Source organism: Filicampus tigris, chromosome 2 (assembly GCF_054856515.1).
Source record: "Filicampus tigris isolate MCC_2025a chromosome 2, RoL_Ftig_1.0, whole genome shotgun sequence".
Taxonomy (NCBI): Eukaryota; Metazoa; Chordata; class Actinopteri; order Syngnathiformes; family Syngnathidae; genus Filicampus; species Filicampus tigris.
The window spans coordinates 19,781,708-19,794,752 of record NC_141218.1 but is presented as its reverse complement, the minus strand read 5'-3'; the positions used below and the strand labels follow the sequence as shown (position 1 = coordinate 19,794,752).

Below are 13,045 nucleotides of genomic sequence, written 5' to 3'. Positions count from 1 at the left end.
TACCTTAAAAAGTTGCAGACACAAGCGAGCCGTGACGGCCCCTTCAATTATGGGACGGCGCCCAAGAAAAGGGAAAGCAACGTATGGCTGTCGGAGTCCTTAGAGCAGACAAAGCAAAGTAATCTGTCACCGCTCTCAATTAACGGCAGTGTTGTGTGGTTGGAAAAAAAAAAAAAAAACAACGACAACAACAGATCTGTTGTTTGTTTGCTTGTTTGTTTTGCAATCGCAAAACAACACATCCAAAAGATGCATCCATCCATCATGCACAGGCCAGCGTGTCAAATTGAAATCTGACATTTAGAGCCTGGGCGCCTTCACTCACTGGATCTCATACAGTATGAACTATAGCAAGTGACAAATGGTTTGCATCAGGCCTGTCCCTGGCGGAGGCCTCTGATCATGCGACATTTTGCTGAAATGTCACGTTTGGTGTTCTTTGGCATACAGTCAGAGAGGGTGTACAATAATGTATAGATACATTAGGCTTTTAACTGCTATACAAAAAGAATCTTGTGGCGTCTACATGAAATTGAAAACCTTTTGGTGGGTGCCATCAATTACTTTTTTTTTTTAAGCATAAGCCTACATACAATCTAAAATTGTGGCTGGTCAAAATAATCGGATGGCAAAAAATAATAATAATAATAATGAAACCAGTGGCCACAGTGCAGGTTGAACCAACCAAGCCAGCCAGCCACAAACGTTGAACTTATCATCCAGTATTATTTTTAAGTCCACCTTGAAAATGAATTTTCAATCATGCCCGACAGTCATCCTTGCTCAGTCACCAGCTTCAGGTGTAAGGGAATACTACTCGAGTACCTCTAAACCAATTGTGTTTACTGAATCTAAAATCTGACTGGTTCAGATTGGTTAAAAAAAATAAGATTAAAATAAAAATACAAAAAAAAATTAATAATAATAAAACAAAAATAAAAATAATAATAACCAGACATTTCAATTTTGTCTATTTGGCATGGACCGAGCTTGAATGCCCCGGGAAGATGATATTTATAAGGCAACACACAGAAGCTGAAATCTGATTGGACAACAAAAAAATGAATTCACAAATGACCGGAAGATGCACAGCCAACTGACACACTATGAAATGAAGAAACAGCATGTTGCATATATTCATACAAGTTAAAGTAAGTTTTAAATGCAGGTCAGTGATTTTTTTGTTTAGGCCAGAAGAGAAGGCTTTGATGGGCCTCAGCGTGCAAGCCACTGATATTTTTTACTATATCCTAAGCAATAAACTCTTCATTAAGCAATAAAATCAATTAATCGCCCTACTTTGACGACAAACGTGGTGACTTACTGTCACTTCAGTCATATTATACCGAGCAGCCAGTACAGAGACATGTGTTCCAGTTGTACGGTTATCATGTCATTGTTCATCTTTTTCATCACTCACACTCTTTTGTGTCGGGTGTGGGTTTGTGTCGACTTGAAAACAGTGTTTCCACTTTTTTTTAAATGAATGAAGCCGGCGCGCCAGCAATAATTAGCAAATAATCAAAGCGGCAGCTGTCTTGTTGCATTCGCAGGAAAAATGGCAGAAAAAATGGCAAAGGCGCCAAGCAAAACTTTATCTATCGCTGCGTGTGTACGTGAGAGTGGAGGCAGTTTCACTAGCAAAGCGTCCTCCATTTATTTGGTTTCATAGCATGGCGTCAAATTAACCAACCAACCCGTATTTCATTTAACATCTGTGATGAACAAGTCTTTTTTTGTGGGTACTGGGTAGTCTATAATGGTGGAATAGAAATCAGAAACACTAATAATCTTCTCTTTGAAATAAGTGAATTGAAGATAATTCAGTTACAAGCGAGGTTATTGAACATATTAAACTCATATATCAAGGTACAACATCACTCGTTACTAAAAAAAAAAAAAATAATAATAATAATAATAAAAAAACAACAACTCCATGCTTCCTGGTTGAAACTGTAAGATTAAATGTTATTGGCTATTTAAAAACAAGCTTTAACTTCATTGGGTAAGATTCATGTCAGGTGGAGAATTCCCCAAATCAGGAAGTAGGCTAAACAGGAGCAGCTGGTGAATGTAATGCTATGCCGGAGAAATTAAATTAAATATGTCCTTGACAGCCGGTGTGTGGATGCTGGTTGTCGTGGTTTTGTGGATCCGCGCCAGAGCTCTCGACAACGGCTTGGCGAGGACCCCGACGATGGGTTGGCTGCATTGGGAGAGGTTCATGTGTAACACCGACTGCGACGCGGATCCGGATAATTGCATAAGGTAAAGACACTCAAGCAATAAAACAAGACCAAGGGAATATAAAATACAATTTTTTAAAACTGTTGTTTTAACGACAACCTGCAACTGTCACAAAACAAAAGGTTGTTTCCGCCCGGTTTCGAACCGGGGACCTTTCGCGTGTGAGGCGAACGTGATAACCACTACACTACGGAAACTGGTTGTGTATGACCGCAGTAGGATTTATCATGATAATCAGAACAGATTTTTGGTACCGATTTTCAAATCTTATAATTAAGTATTTAAATTGAGGGGCAGGGGTAGTGGCGCGCGACATTAGCGAACATAAGGGGGGGAAAAAGCATTTTGCCATGTCGATCTCTTCTGCTCTACAATGATCCAAAAGTGAGGTGTGTCCAGCAAGAATGTTACCCCTTTACTATCGGAGCATTTTTAACCATACATATTGTATATACCTATGTGACATTTCGCACACTTATGCAAGTTTCCGTAGTGTAGTGGTTATCACGTTCGCCTCACACGCCGCGGATAGTGGGCACGCCCGAACCATCGCGATAAACGAGAATCTCGCGAGAGGAAGCTCGTCTCCTGGAGAGGCTGGTTCAAATCCCGACCGGAGCGCAAATAAACGTCACTTACGTGCCTATGTTGTTCAAATGTTGATTTTTGAGCATTCTAAATTCAGTTTAATGAGAACGCAAAGGCATTAAATGACCAAAGTGGTTTTGTCTTATATCCTTTTTTTGTAATGTTGTCATAGTATTAAAAATTCTATGAAAAAATATAAATCCAAATACTCAGTGTGAGAATGGGTCATTTAAAGCTCATTTGCCATTCTATTGATGTGATTTTCTAGCAAATTTGTTAGATTTAAAAGATGTGCATAAACTTTTTTAAACGTTTTTTTTTTCTCTCAGTGGAGCTGATTAGCCTTTAGGCTACTCCATTTATTTTAGGCGTTATTGTATTTACTCTAAACTCATTGCACTGAACGAGGTTGAAACGAAACCTGTTTAAACACAGATTTTTATTCACGAAGAACATGCACTGCCTGACTGTATACAAAAACTAATTACAAGGATGAATAAAAGTAAATAGTTAAAAAAAAACAGTACAATGATAACATTTTTTTAACACCAAATGAATGCATTCCTTTGTTATAGAAAGATGACAATCACATTCAGCAAGAATGAACATGAGGAAAAAAATACTACAATGAACTACAGGCATGTTACACCCATTCAGAGTCAGTATTAACGTACCCAGACTCACTGTATTTTGTAGTAGATAGATACTTTATTAATCCCCAATGGGGAAATTCAAGGTGTCCAGTAGCAAAAAAAGTGCATCCATACCCAAACACAAAACCATATAAATAAATAAATACATTAAAAGTTAAAAATCTCCTGACAGTAATAACAAGAACAGATATTAGCGAAGTCCATTTAGTCTAATGGCGGCCGGTACAAATGACCTCTTGAGTCTTTCAGTCCTACAATGCATGGAGAGAAATCTGCCACTGCGACTCCTTCTCTGAGCCGCCACAGTGTCATGCAGAGGATGGCTGCTGTTACTGAGGATGGACTTCATCATCCTCCTCATTCCACAAATTCTCCTACAGAGTCCACCTGGCTCCCCAACACTGAGACACACACCTCCTGACCATCTAATCGAGACGGTTTCCCTCCCTTCCTGTCATGCTATTCCCCCAGCACACCACAGCCAAAAATATGGCACTGGCCACAATGGACTGATAAATAAGGAACAGCATCTCATTGCAGACATCAAAAGATTTTAACTTTCTAAGAAAGAAAAGTCTGCTCTGTCCCTTTTTGTACGCTGCGGATGCATGTTCCGACCAGTCCAGTTTGCGATCCAGGTTGTACACTTATATATTTATATTTGGTGACCACCTCAATATTCTCAACCCCTATTTGAACCAGGTGATGTTGGGATCTTTGCCTACCAAAATCCACAACATAATAGTATTAACATAATATGTACATAAACTGCACACACACGCAATCACTTTGTCATAAAATGGGGATGCTTGAAATTCTGACCAGGTAAACTTTGGTTGGGCAGTAAATGTATTTGACCGCATGCACCAGGAAGGCTATATGAACGTGAGGGCTGTCAGAGCACCTGACGGCAGGAACAACAAAGATGGCCGCTTTGAGGAGTCTCTTCCCTTTTCCTCTTCTTCTCAGCCTTTGCATCCAAACGCTGCCTGGTTGCTTCCATCTCACTCTGGAAAAACTCAGGGGCCGCAAACGTTTGAAAAGGCATCGTTGGATTGGAGTGCCCCTCGGCAGCATACGTGGCGTGCACCTTTCGAGAGCAGTAAAAGTACCTCGTTGACCCTTGCCAGGAGAAGAACTGGGTGGTCGAGCTGTCCGTCTCAAACTGAGACTTGGGCTGTCCACAGGCCAGGCAGGTCTTCATGCGTCTCTTTGGTGCTGCCTGTGGTACTGCTTAAGCTGCTTGTCCAAGACTTCCTCTATGATTTTAGTAATGGAGTCTTTTGTCAAGGGCAGTAGGGGCTGAGAGGGCTCAGGGGGCTCTGGCGGATTGTATGGATGTATTCACCAAGCAGCTCCTTCTTGTCTGTGGCATCCCTGCCACGGTACCGCACCACGTTCAAGGCTCTCTCATGAATCTGGTCCATTCCAAGAGCAGGCGACTTGTCCTGGAGAGATGGGTCATCCTTAATGCGCCTAGCATCTGCAGACGGTCTAGTATGAGGTAGACAAGTGAACACAACTTGGACCCTCCCGGGGAATATGTTTCTTCCAGACAATTATAAAGAAATAAAATACTCTCTACCATAAAGCACATCTTACATTGTCACGTTTAAAGTGGAAATGAATACACAAATATAATATTCATGCCTAATAAAACTGTATTCGCCTTTCATACAAAATAAAACAAGAAAATAACTTAAATGTGTACACTTATGGTCTACAACAGGGGTGCCCAAGTCCGGTCCTCGTGAGCCCCTATCCAGCCTGTTTTTATGTAACCCTGTTGCACCACACCTGATCCAAACGATCCGCTCAACAACAAGCTTTGCACAAGCCATGATAACGATCCTGATCATTTGTATCAGGTGTGGTGGAATAGGGTTATGTACAAAACAGGCTGGATAGGGGCTCACGAGGACCGGACTTGGGCACCCACCCCTGATCTACTGCCTCTCTCCTGATTCCCCTTCACTGGCAGCTCTCTCAACTTTAAACACCCCCCTCCCCAGTCGGTAAAAATGAACGCAAACACCCTAAATGCTCAGCATACGATGATTTAAGTTCAAGTGCATCTTAAGAAATAAAGAATATGAGAAATAAGCGCAGTAAGCACTCATTCATTCACATGGAACCTTACAAAATCGAATCACAAACGCCATAAAAAGCTATTAGAATATGTAAAAATACATATAAAAGCAACTGCAATAAAGGCACCACACAGAATATGAGCACTTAGACACAAAATCACATTATAAATATGCGAGATTTTCAGTCAAAACGCCTTGTGGGAATTGCATTAAACAATCATTCAATGGTTACAATAGCTCGTACACAATGTAACTTCAAAAAAAATATTAATTTATGAGGAATCTTACCATCAAATCGCTCTGAACTCCGATGTTTCCGTAGGAGACTAGAAACACTGCGACAAGCCGTCAAGAAATGGCATCGATCGTGATGTGAATGAGTGGTAGCGGAGAGCATTTTTCAAATGGGCCGCTGTTAGCGTAAACTTCCTGTCCAAAACGTGCCCGCAGCGCCATCGCCAGCCGTAGTGGTCAAAAGAATATCGCATCGGTAGTGATTTTAGGATACAACGGTAATGAACGGCAATCGTTTTAGGGGCCGTTTAGCTAAACCATCCGCGGCCTCCGTGCGAAAGATCCCCGATTCGAAACCAGGCGGAAACAAGTTGTGTTTTTTTAACAGGGTCTACTTATAATTCTCCTTACTTACATTAAACAAGACAAGCAACAATGTAGATCCAATCTGATGGTCTCAATTTCCTCAAATGTATTTAGTGTGAATAGTGAATTGTGAAATATGGGGTTGTGTAATTAACACGGTACCAAACTACAGTATTCTGTTGTATGAACTACAACAATCGGTTTAATCTGCCATCTAGTGGAAGACCAATTTATTGTTTTGCCTGTCACAATACATTGATGGCAAAGAGTACACAGATGAACAAAAATACATTTGTGGGTTTTTGGGGTTGTAAAACAATTATTATTATTTTTTTTTAATATATATTTTTTCAAAATTAATCTAGGGGCCACTCATCGTGCGGTTGTCATCACAGTTCTAACATCTGTTGCGTTCTTCTAGTGAACGTCTGTACATGCAGATGGCAGACGTCATGGCGGCAGAGGGCTGGAGGGAGGCCGGCTACCAGTACGTCTGCATTGACGACTGCTGGATGGGTCAGAGTCGAGACGCCGGGGGCCGCCTGCAAGCAGACCCCCGCAGGTTCCCGGGAGGCATCAAGAAACTGGCCGACTATGTGAGTGTTTTGCTTAGAATAGCGGTGCGAATATTTATCATGATGCACAAAGTCCTCTATCCATATGTTCACTACTGTAGTGAGTCTCAATGTGTGGTACCAGGCGCCCTCTAGTGGCACTCCAGTACAGTATAGTTAAGTACAGTTCAGTTGTATTTTTTTAACTTTAAGTACTGCGCATGTGCATTTTATCATGAAGACTGTTTTTAGACATCTATGAATAATTGTCATTGTAACACCGCCTTCTCCTGGAGACTGTTATTTGAACATAAAAGCTTTGTGTTCCAGGTGCACTCCAAGGGTCTCAAGTTGGGCATTTACGCAGATGTTGGCACAACCACCTGTGACGGATACCCTGGCAGTCTGGCTCACTACGACACGGATGCACAGACTTTTGCTGAGTGGGAAGTCGACCTGCTCAAGTTTGACGGCTGCTCCATGGACGCCACTTTGCTTGAGGAAGGCAAGCATGTTGTCCTGCAATTCGCAATAAGTGTCCATTCTGTGATTTATAACTCTTGGGCATCATTTACTTGCCTTGCGTTCATTTGTGGGGCCAAATACAGGAAGAAAAACTGTAAGTGCCAACTTAATTTTTATTCAGGGAAGCAAAATTTACTGTTTCTATCAGTTGAAGAGGCAAATTGCAGTGCGGTCCATGGCTGTGGAAATGTCGGTTCAGTGCTATTCTTCACCAAGTTTAGCTATCTTCATACTTTTTTGGCAAAGTGTTTTTGTTAGAACTTTACAAAAAAATATAGATTCATGCAAAGCTCATACCAAATTGTTATCGCCTGCCTGTGCGTTCATTGTAACACATCATCCTGCAATGGGATATCTAGACCCAAGATTAAGTCAGTGCCCCAATTTGTGAAAGGGGCCCATTCCTAAAAAAAAAAAGTATAGTCCCACTTTTTCCTGTATAGATGGAAGACCTGGGAAAAAGTTGTGGAAAAAATACATTTATTATAAACTTCCTATATTGCTACCACGGAAGCAAAAAAATTGCCAGGGACAAGTTAATGACCTGCATCAAAGGGGCAACTGCCTGAAAAAGACTGGATTTTTTCTAGGTCTGCGTCATTAAATAACTTGACACTGAAAAAAAAGACAGGAAAATGACTTTTTCCAGGTAGTACTACATAACGTCACTGAATTTTCAGAAAATTGGCTCATTATAGAGACAGAAGCAGAGATGGCATTTATTCACCTGTGCCTTTCAGAGAGAGCAGAATATGCGCTTGAACTCCCAGATTTGTGGAATTCCCTTGAAGTCGTCTGAACTGATCGTACTTAAAAGGTGCAGTATCTAGGGTTGACCTGCCCCACTGAAGGAGCTATAACACTGCATCAATTTGTTTTGCTTCAGGCTACGTGAACATGTCCAAAGCGCTGAACAGAACTGGGAGACCCATCCTTTATTCCTGTGAGTGGCCTTTTTATCAGTGGCCTTCCAAAAAGGTAACAACTGCTCCCAAACGTACCAAATGTGGACCACCAAGACAAGACAAGTTCAAGTTGCAGCCTTTATGTGTCACCCCCCCAGCCGAACTACACCGCCATTGCAGAGACGTGTAACCAGTGGCGCAACTTCGCAGACGTCTACGATTCATGGAGCAGCGTCAAGTCCATCTTGGACTGGACTGCGACTCACCAGGACATCATTGTCCCCTCAGCCGGTCCCGGCGGCTGGAATGACCCAGATATGGTACGAGTGTTTGGTTCAAGCCTGCAGTCCATCTCCTAAGATGTGCGCTTCATGTTCTCTAGCTAGTGATTGGCAACTTTGGCCTGAGTCGGGACCAGCAGGAGTCCCAGATGGCGCTGTGGGCCATCATGGCCGCCCCGCTGCTCATGTCCAACGACTTGCGGTCCATCTGTCGCCGCTCTAAGGAGCTGCTGCAGAACCGCCACATCATCGCCATTAGCCAGGACGAGCTGGGCAAGCAGGGATGCCGCACAGCCAAGGTGGGTCCGTTAACACCACACACTGTGGATTATGACATCATTTATGTTATGTGTTTCACAGGTGGACCATTTTGAGGTGTGGGAGAGGCCTCTGTCTAACGGGCGGCTTGCTATAGCAGTACTCAACACATTGGAGATAGGAGGCCCACGTAGGTTGTCCTTACAAGCGGCTCCCGGCTGGAAGATGTGCACCCCGCTTTGTAACGTCACCCAGATTCTGCCCCAGTACAAGGAGATTGGGGTTCAAACTGGACACCAGGTCTCCGTTAACCCGTCAGGCACCGCTCTGCTCGTCATCATGCACAGCAGGCAAAAAAAAAATCATGACAAAAGATTATGGTCAGAAAAACAGACACTTCTCTAGCCAATAAATGCCATTTTAGGTCACCCACTTGTCACTTAGAGCAACTTGCATCAATATTGTCCATAATGACATCACAACAAGTACAGTGAAGACAACTGAGAGAAGCAGGAAGGTAAATTTGAACATTTATTGAAAATTGTGACAACTTGGCCCAGAAGAGTGGTCCACAGCTTAGAACTGGATGACCTGGCCCTGTTGAGAGAACACAAGCATGTGTCAGGAGGAGAAAACATTGCTGCTCATGTAAGTCACTGGCAGAAATTAGGCCGTAAGATGGAGCAATAAAAAGCAAACGGTGACGCTCCACTCGTCATCTTGTTTTGACCTTTGGACACTAAGGCATGACAAATGTGCTTTATTTACACTCTTATTGTTAAAATCTGAGTAATTCAGCTTTCAATTCCACTTTTCCTTGTCACCTCTCCGTGAACTCTGGAACTTGTGTACTTTTATCATTGTGCAAAGGGCATTTGATTTTTAGAAAGTACTAACTTGAAATAATGCTGACTATTACAACATTATGGCGAAAACGTGTTTTGAACAAGGTTCAATATAAGACACTGAACACTCAAATACCTCCAAAGTCAAACACCCGAAAAGTAGTGACACAAATTAAATGCTACTGGCAATCACACATTGAAGGCCAAATGGCCAAAATGCACACTGTCCCATTCATACTACATTTCAGGATTCACATCAGTACATCATGCACAAAGGTCCACGCTTCCCTGCCCCTTGCAAATCAAAATTTTGACCCAGCAAGAGCCAAAAGAAGTCTAGCTCCTGTCTCTCTCCCTTGTATTTGGCTGAAGAGGACGAAAAAATAAAATGAAGAGACGGGGCTCCATTTTTGTAGATAAGCGTACGTGCGCCAAGTTAAAACTGGCACATGATCTGATTTTTTAAAATGGTAAATCCGGTCTTTTCACGTAGTCTTTTACATTTACAAAAACAAATGTGATTTCTAATGTGAAGGCGACACGTCCGTGTTGTGACATAGCACGACGTTGAGTGACATGCACTAAATAAACATCACATGGCACCGTGTTTAAAGTAAATATGGTCTCAAGTTATCTCATTACCAGAGTAGCGAGGCAGCAGGAGGTAAAAATATTTTGGGGAAATGAGGAAACACTTCTGAATCTCCTCCTTTAATGTAAACATCTATTAAAGATGACGTCATGTCATTGCCATTCGTAATAAATGGACCATCTGTCTGGCTGAACTACTATTATCAACACATGTCAACTGTCTGGTTCATGTTTTAAGTGGGATTTAAGTCCAATATAGAGACGACACTGTTAATCAAAACAACTTTGCAGATTCATGGCCGATTGTACGTAGTCTCCCGAGCACTGTCTTCCGCCTGCGCGGAGCGCATAACCGAGCTTTTGATGACGTATAGGTCGGATGAACTTTCATACTGCAGACGCATCACATACATGTCCGATTTATATCCACATGCGAAAGAGGCATTGGATATAAATAATAAGGTTGGATTTTAAAGGGAATTGTGCTGTACAAACTACATGAAGAAAAAACAATGTCACATATGAGCCAAAAGATGGGATTTAAGCTGCAATAAGCACATAGACTAAATTGTGGCGCAGATGGTGTAACGAGATTTTGGTGGATTTGGTCAAGACTCGGGCAGACAGATTGAGATCCGCGGGGACCCTCGGGCACGGGTGGATGACGATATTTACATCCCATGGACCAACGTGGCCATGTGGATGTGTCAAGCGTGAACTGGCCTCAAGTGTGCGATAACCATAGAAAAGGAAATGGGAAGGGAAAGGATTTGGCATATTAGTACAATATGAAAAGTACAACTGGCTGCTGTCCTATGGGAATTGGTGTTCGGCTTTGGAGGGTCATGTTTTATTTCAAGTATAAATTCACACAACTGTAGAACCCTGTTAACAAGACGTGCTCAACAAACAAAAGTGCCTTGTGTCAGTCTTACCTTTCTCTTCTTGTCGCCACCCAACTCAAAGTGCTTGCATCGCTTGATGGCCAGCATTCTCTTGGATCGGCAGTTGGCCTCCATGCACTCGAGCCTCAGCACAATCTTCTTTGTTGTCTTAGCCTGGAAACAAAGTGATGCTGGTGTGTGTGAGTTCACACTTGCATGGCAGACATTCACAATTCAGATGGCTGACCTTACCTTTTTACGGAAGATGGGCTTGGTCTGACCACCGTAGCCGCTCTGCTTCCTGTCGTATCTCCTCTTACCTGCAGACCATTCACTCATTAATGACCTAACTGTGGTTAAATGTAACCCATCCAATTCTTGTCCCACTATAAAATCCCCCACTGTACATTGGTATAACATCCGCCGCTGTACATTAGGATTACCTTCCCAGTAAACTACACACTAGTATATAAACTAAACAGGGACCCCCACGTCCCCCCTATTTTATTTTTTCTAAACATGTAGCCAAACAACTAATGAAAATGATTAACACCATGCTTTTATCAATTACCTCCACTGGATGCCAGACCACACCTCTGCCATTTATTAAACACTCACAATACTTGAAGCAGATGGCACTGTTTGTCCTAATAGGGCCCGTGCGCGGCGTGTCATCGCTGACATCGCTACAGGGGTAGCCGCCATATTAGGAGCACACTGGAATATTGCATTTCGTATTAAGAGACGTTCGTAAGTAGAGGTACCATTGTGTTTACACTATGTAACAGGTATTTTCTAATGTTTCTCAATGTTAAAAGTTCACCTTCAATGAAGTCAATTATTTTGCATCTGTTTGCAAAGTTAAACAGTGACATGTTTGAATTTTGTGGTGCTCGTTTTTACGATGCCAATTTGTCAGCACATAGTGTCTTGGCCAATGCATCCTAAGTTTCTCTGTACTCATCAATTTAACCCTCATTTTAGCATATCTAAAGAGGCTGGAAATTCTTTAACATATGATATATACTCGAGGTCACCAACTCCCATCCTCAAGGGCTCGTAACCTGCATTGTTTTACATGCTTCCCTCCTGCAACACACCGGGTCTGAGTTTCATGCACTTGTAGAGCCAAAACAGGTCCATGTGAGGAAAACCAATTACAATGGGGTCTCTTGGTGTATATTGTGTAAACCCAGCTTTAGTTATACACCCAACAAGACACACTTACCCTGAGCATATAGGGAATCCTTGCCCTTCTTGTACTGGGTGACTTTGTGGGGTTGGTGCTTCTTGCACTTCTTGCAGTAGGTCCTGCGGGTCTTCGGGACGTTCACCTGAAGACATCGGGACACCATCAGTAAGAAACTACTGACTATATTCAATATACACAAGTACTAAATGTTTGACAGTTAGAGAAGTGCAAAACCGTAAACCATTTGGACATCTTCTAACAGCTCGCAAATAGCGCCTTAGTATTGGCGCAAGCTATAACATTGCACTGAACTCTTAATACTACAAAATGTAATGTAGGTGACGCATAAGTGTTATTATTCTTCAGATAACTTGCCCAGGGGAGGTTTAACACCCGAAAGGCCGGTTAAGCGTTAAAATGGCTAGCAGATAGCGAAGGAGGTAGCATCGCTAGAGGACCGATTTTCGTCCGAAAACTCAACATACGTGGCAAATAGCGGCGTCAATACGAGTATAGAAACATAGTACGCATATGTGAACAACCAAACGGCATTGATGGTTTATATAATTTGAGATTAGTGTCGATTCTTCCAAGTGTATCCGTGTGTTCCTTTCGTACCATGTTTGCGTCCCAATGCAGAGCAAAAGAGGAAGTACGGAGCCGGAAACACTTGTTTTAGTGCAGCTCTGCGGCAAATATCTACACTGCCCCCTAACGACCAAAATCCACACGGAGGACCGAGCACACAAACACACTCAACGCTTGAACTGCTTGAGTGCAATAAAACCAAACACAAACACAAACACAAACAATATAAACATCTTGAACAGCA

The 13,045-nt window shown here is 42.4% G+C and overlaps 2 protein-coding genes, 1 long non-coding RNA gene and 1 other non-coding gene across 4 annotated transcripts; 1 reads left to right on the top strand and 3 right to left on the bottom strand.

Annotated features, from left to right (window-relative positions):
• Nucleotides 1-2,032: 2,032 nt before the first annotated feature.
• gla (galactosidase, alpha) lies at nucleotides 2,033-10,344 on the top strand. Its single transcript, XM_086015874.1, has 7 exons — nucleotides 2,033-2,268; nucleotides 6,600-6,774; nucleotides 7,063-7,237; nucleotides 8,144-8,235; nucleotides 8,321-8,482; nucleotides 8,545-8,742; nucleotides 8,804-10,344. The coding sequence occupies exons 1-7, from the start codon at nucleotides 2,105-2,107 to the stop codon at nucleotides 9,104-9,106; spliced, it is 1,269 nt and encodes a 422-aa protein (XP_085872000.1). The 5' UTR covers nucleotides 2,033-2,104; the 3' UTR covers nucleotides 9,107-10,344.
• On the bottom strand, nucleotides 2,372-2,444 carry trnav-cac (transfer RNA valine (anticodon CAC)). Its single transcript has one exon. It is a non-coding gene; the product is annotated as a tRNA-Val (tRNA).
• On the bottom strand, nucleotides 3,524-6,114 carry LOC147151717 (uncharacterized). Its single transcript, XR_015085863.1, has 2 exons — nucleotides 5,867-6,114; nucleotides 3,524-4,982 (listed from the first exon to the last, which is right to left on the bottom strand). It is a non-coding gene; the product is annotated as an uncharacterized LOC147151717 (long non-coding RNA).
• On the bottom strand, nucleotides 9,220-12,981 carry rpl36a (ribosomal protein L36A). The gene is made up of 5 exons (XM_086015912.1): nucleotides 12,832-12,981; nucleotides 12,250-12,355; nucleotides 11,274-11,341; nucleotides 11,073-11,195; nucleotides 9,220-9,298 (listed from the first exon to the last, which is right to left on the bottom strand). The coding sequence occupies exons 1-5, from the start codon at nucleotides 12,832-12,834 to the stop codon at nucleotides 9,278-9,280; spliced, it is 321 nt and encodes a 106-aa protein (XP_085872038.1). The 5' UTR covers nucleotides 12,835-12,981; the 3' UTR covers nucleotides 9,220-9,277.
• Between the last annotated feature and the right edge of the window lie 64 nt (nucleotides 12,982-13,045).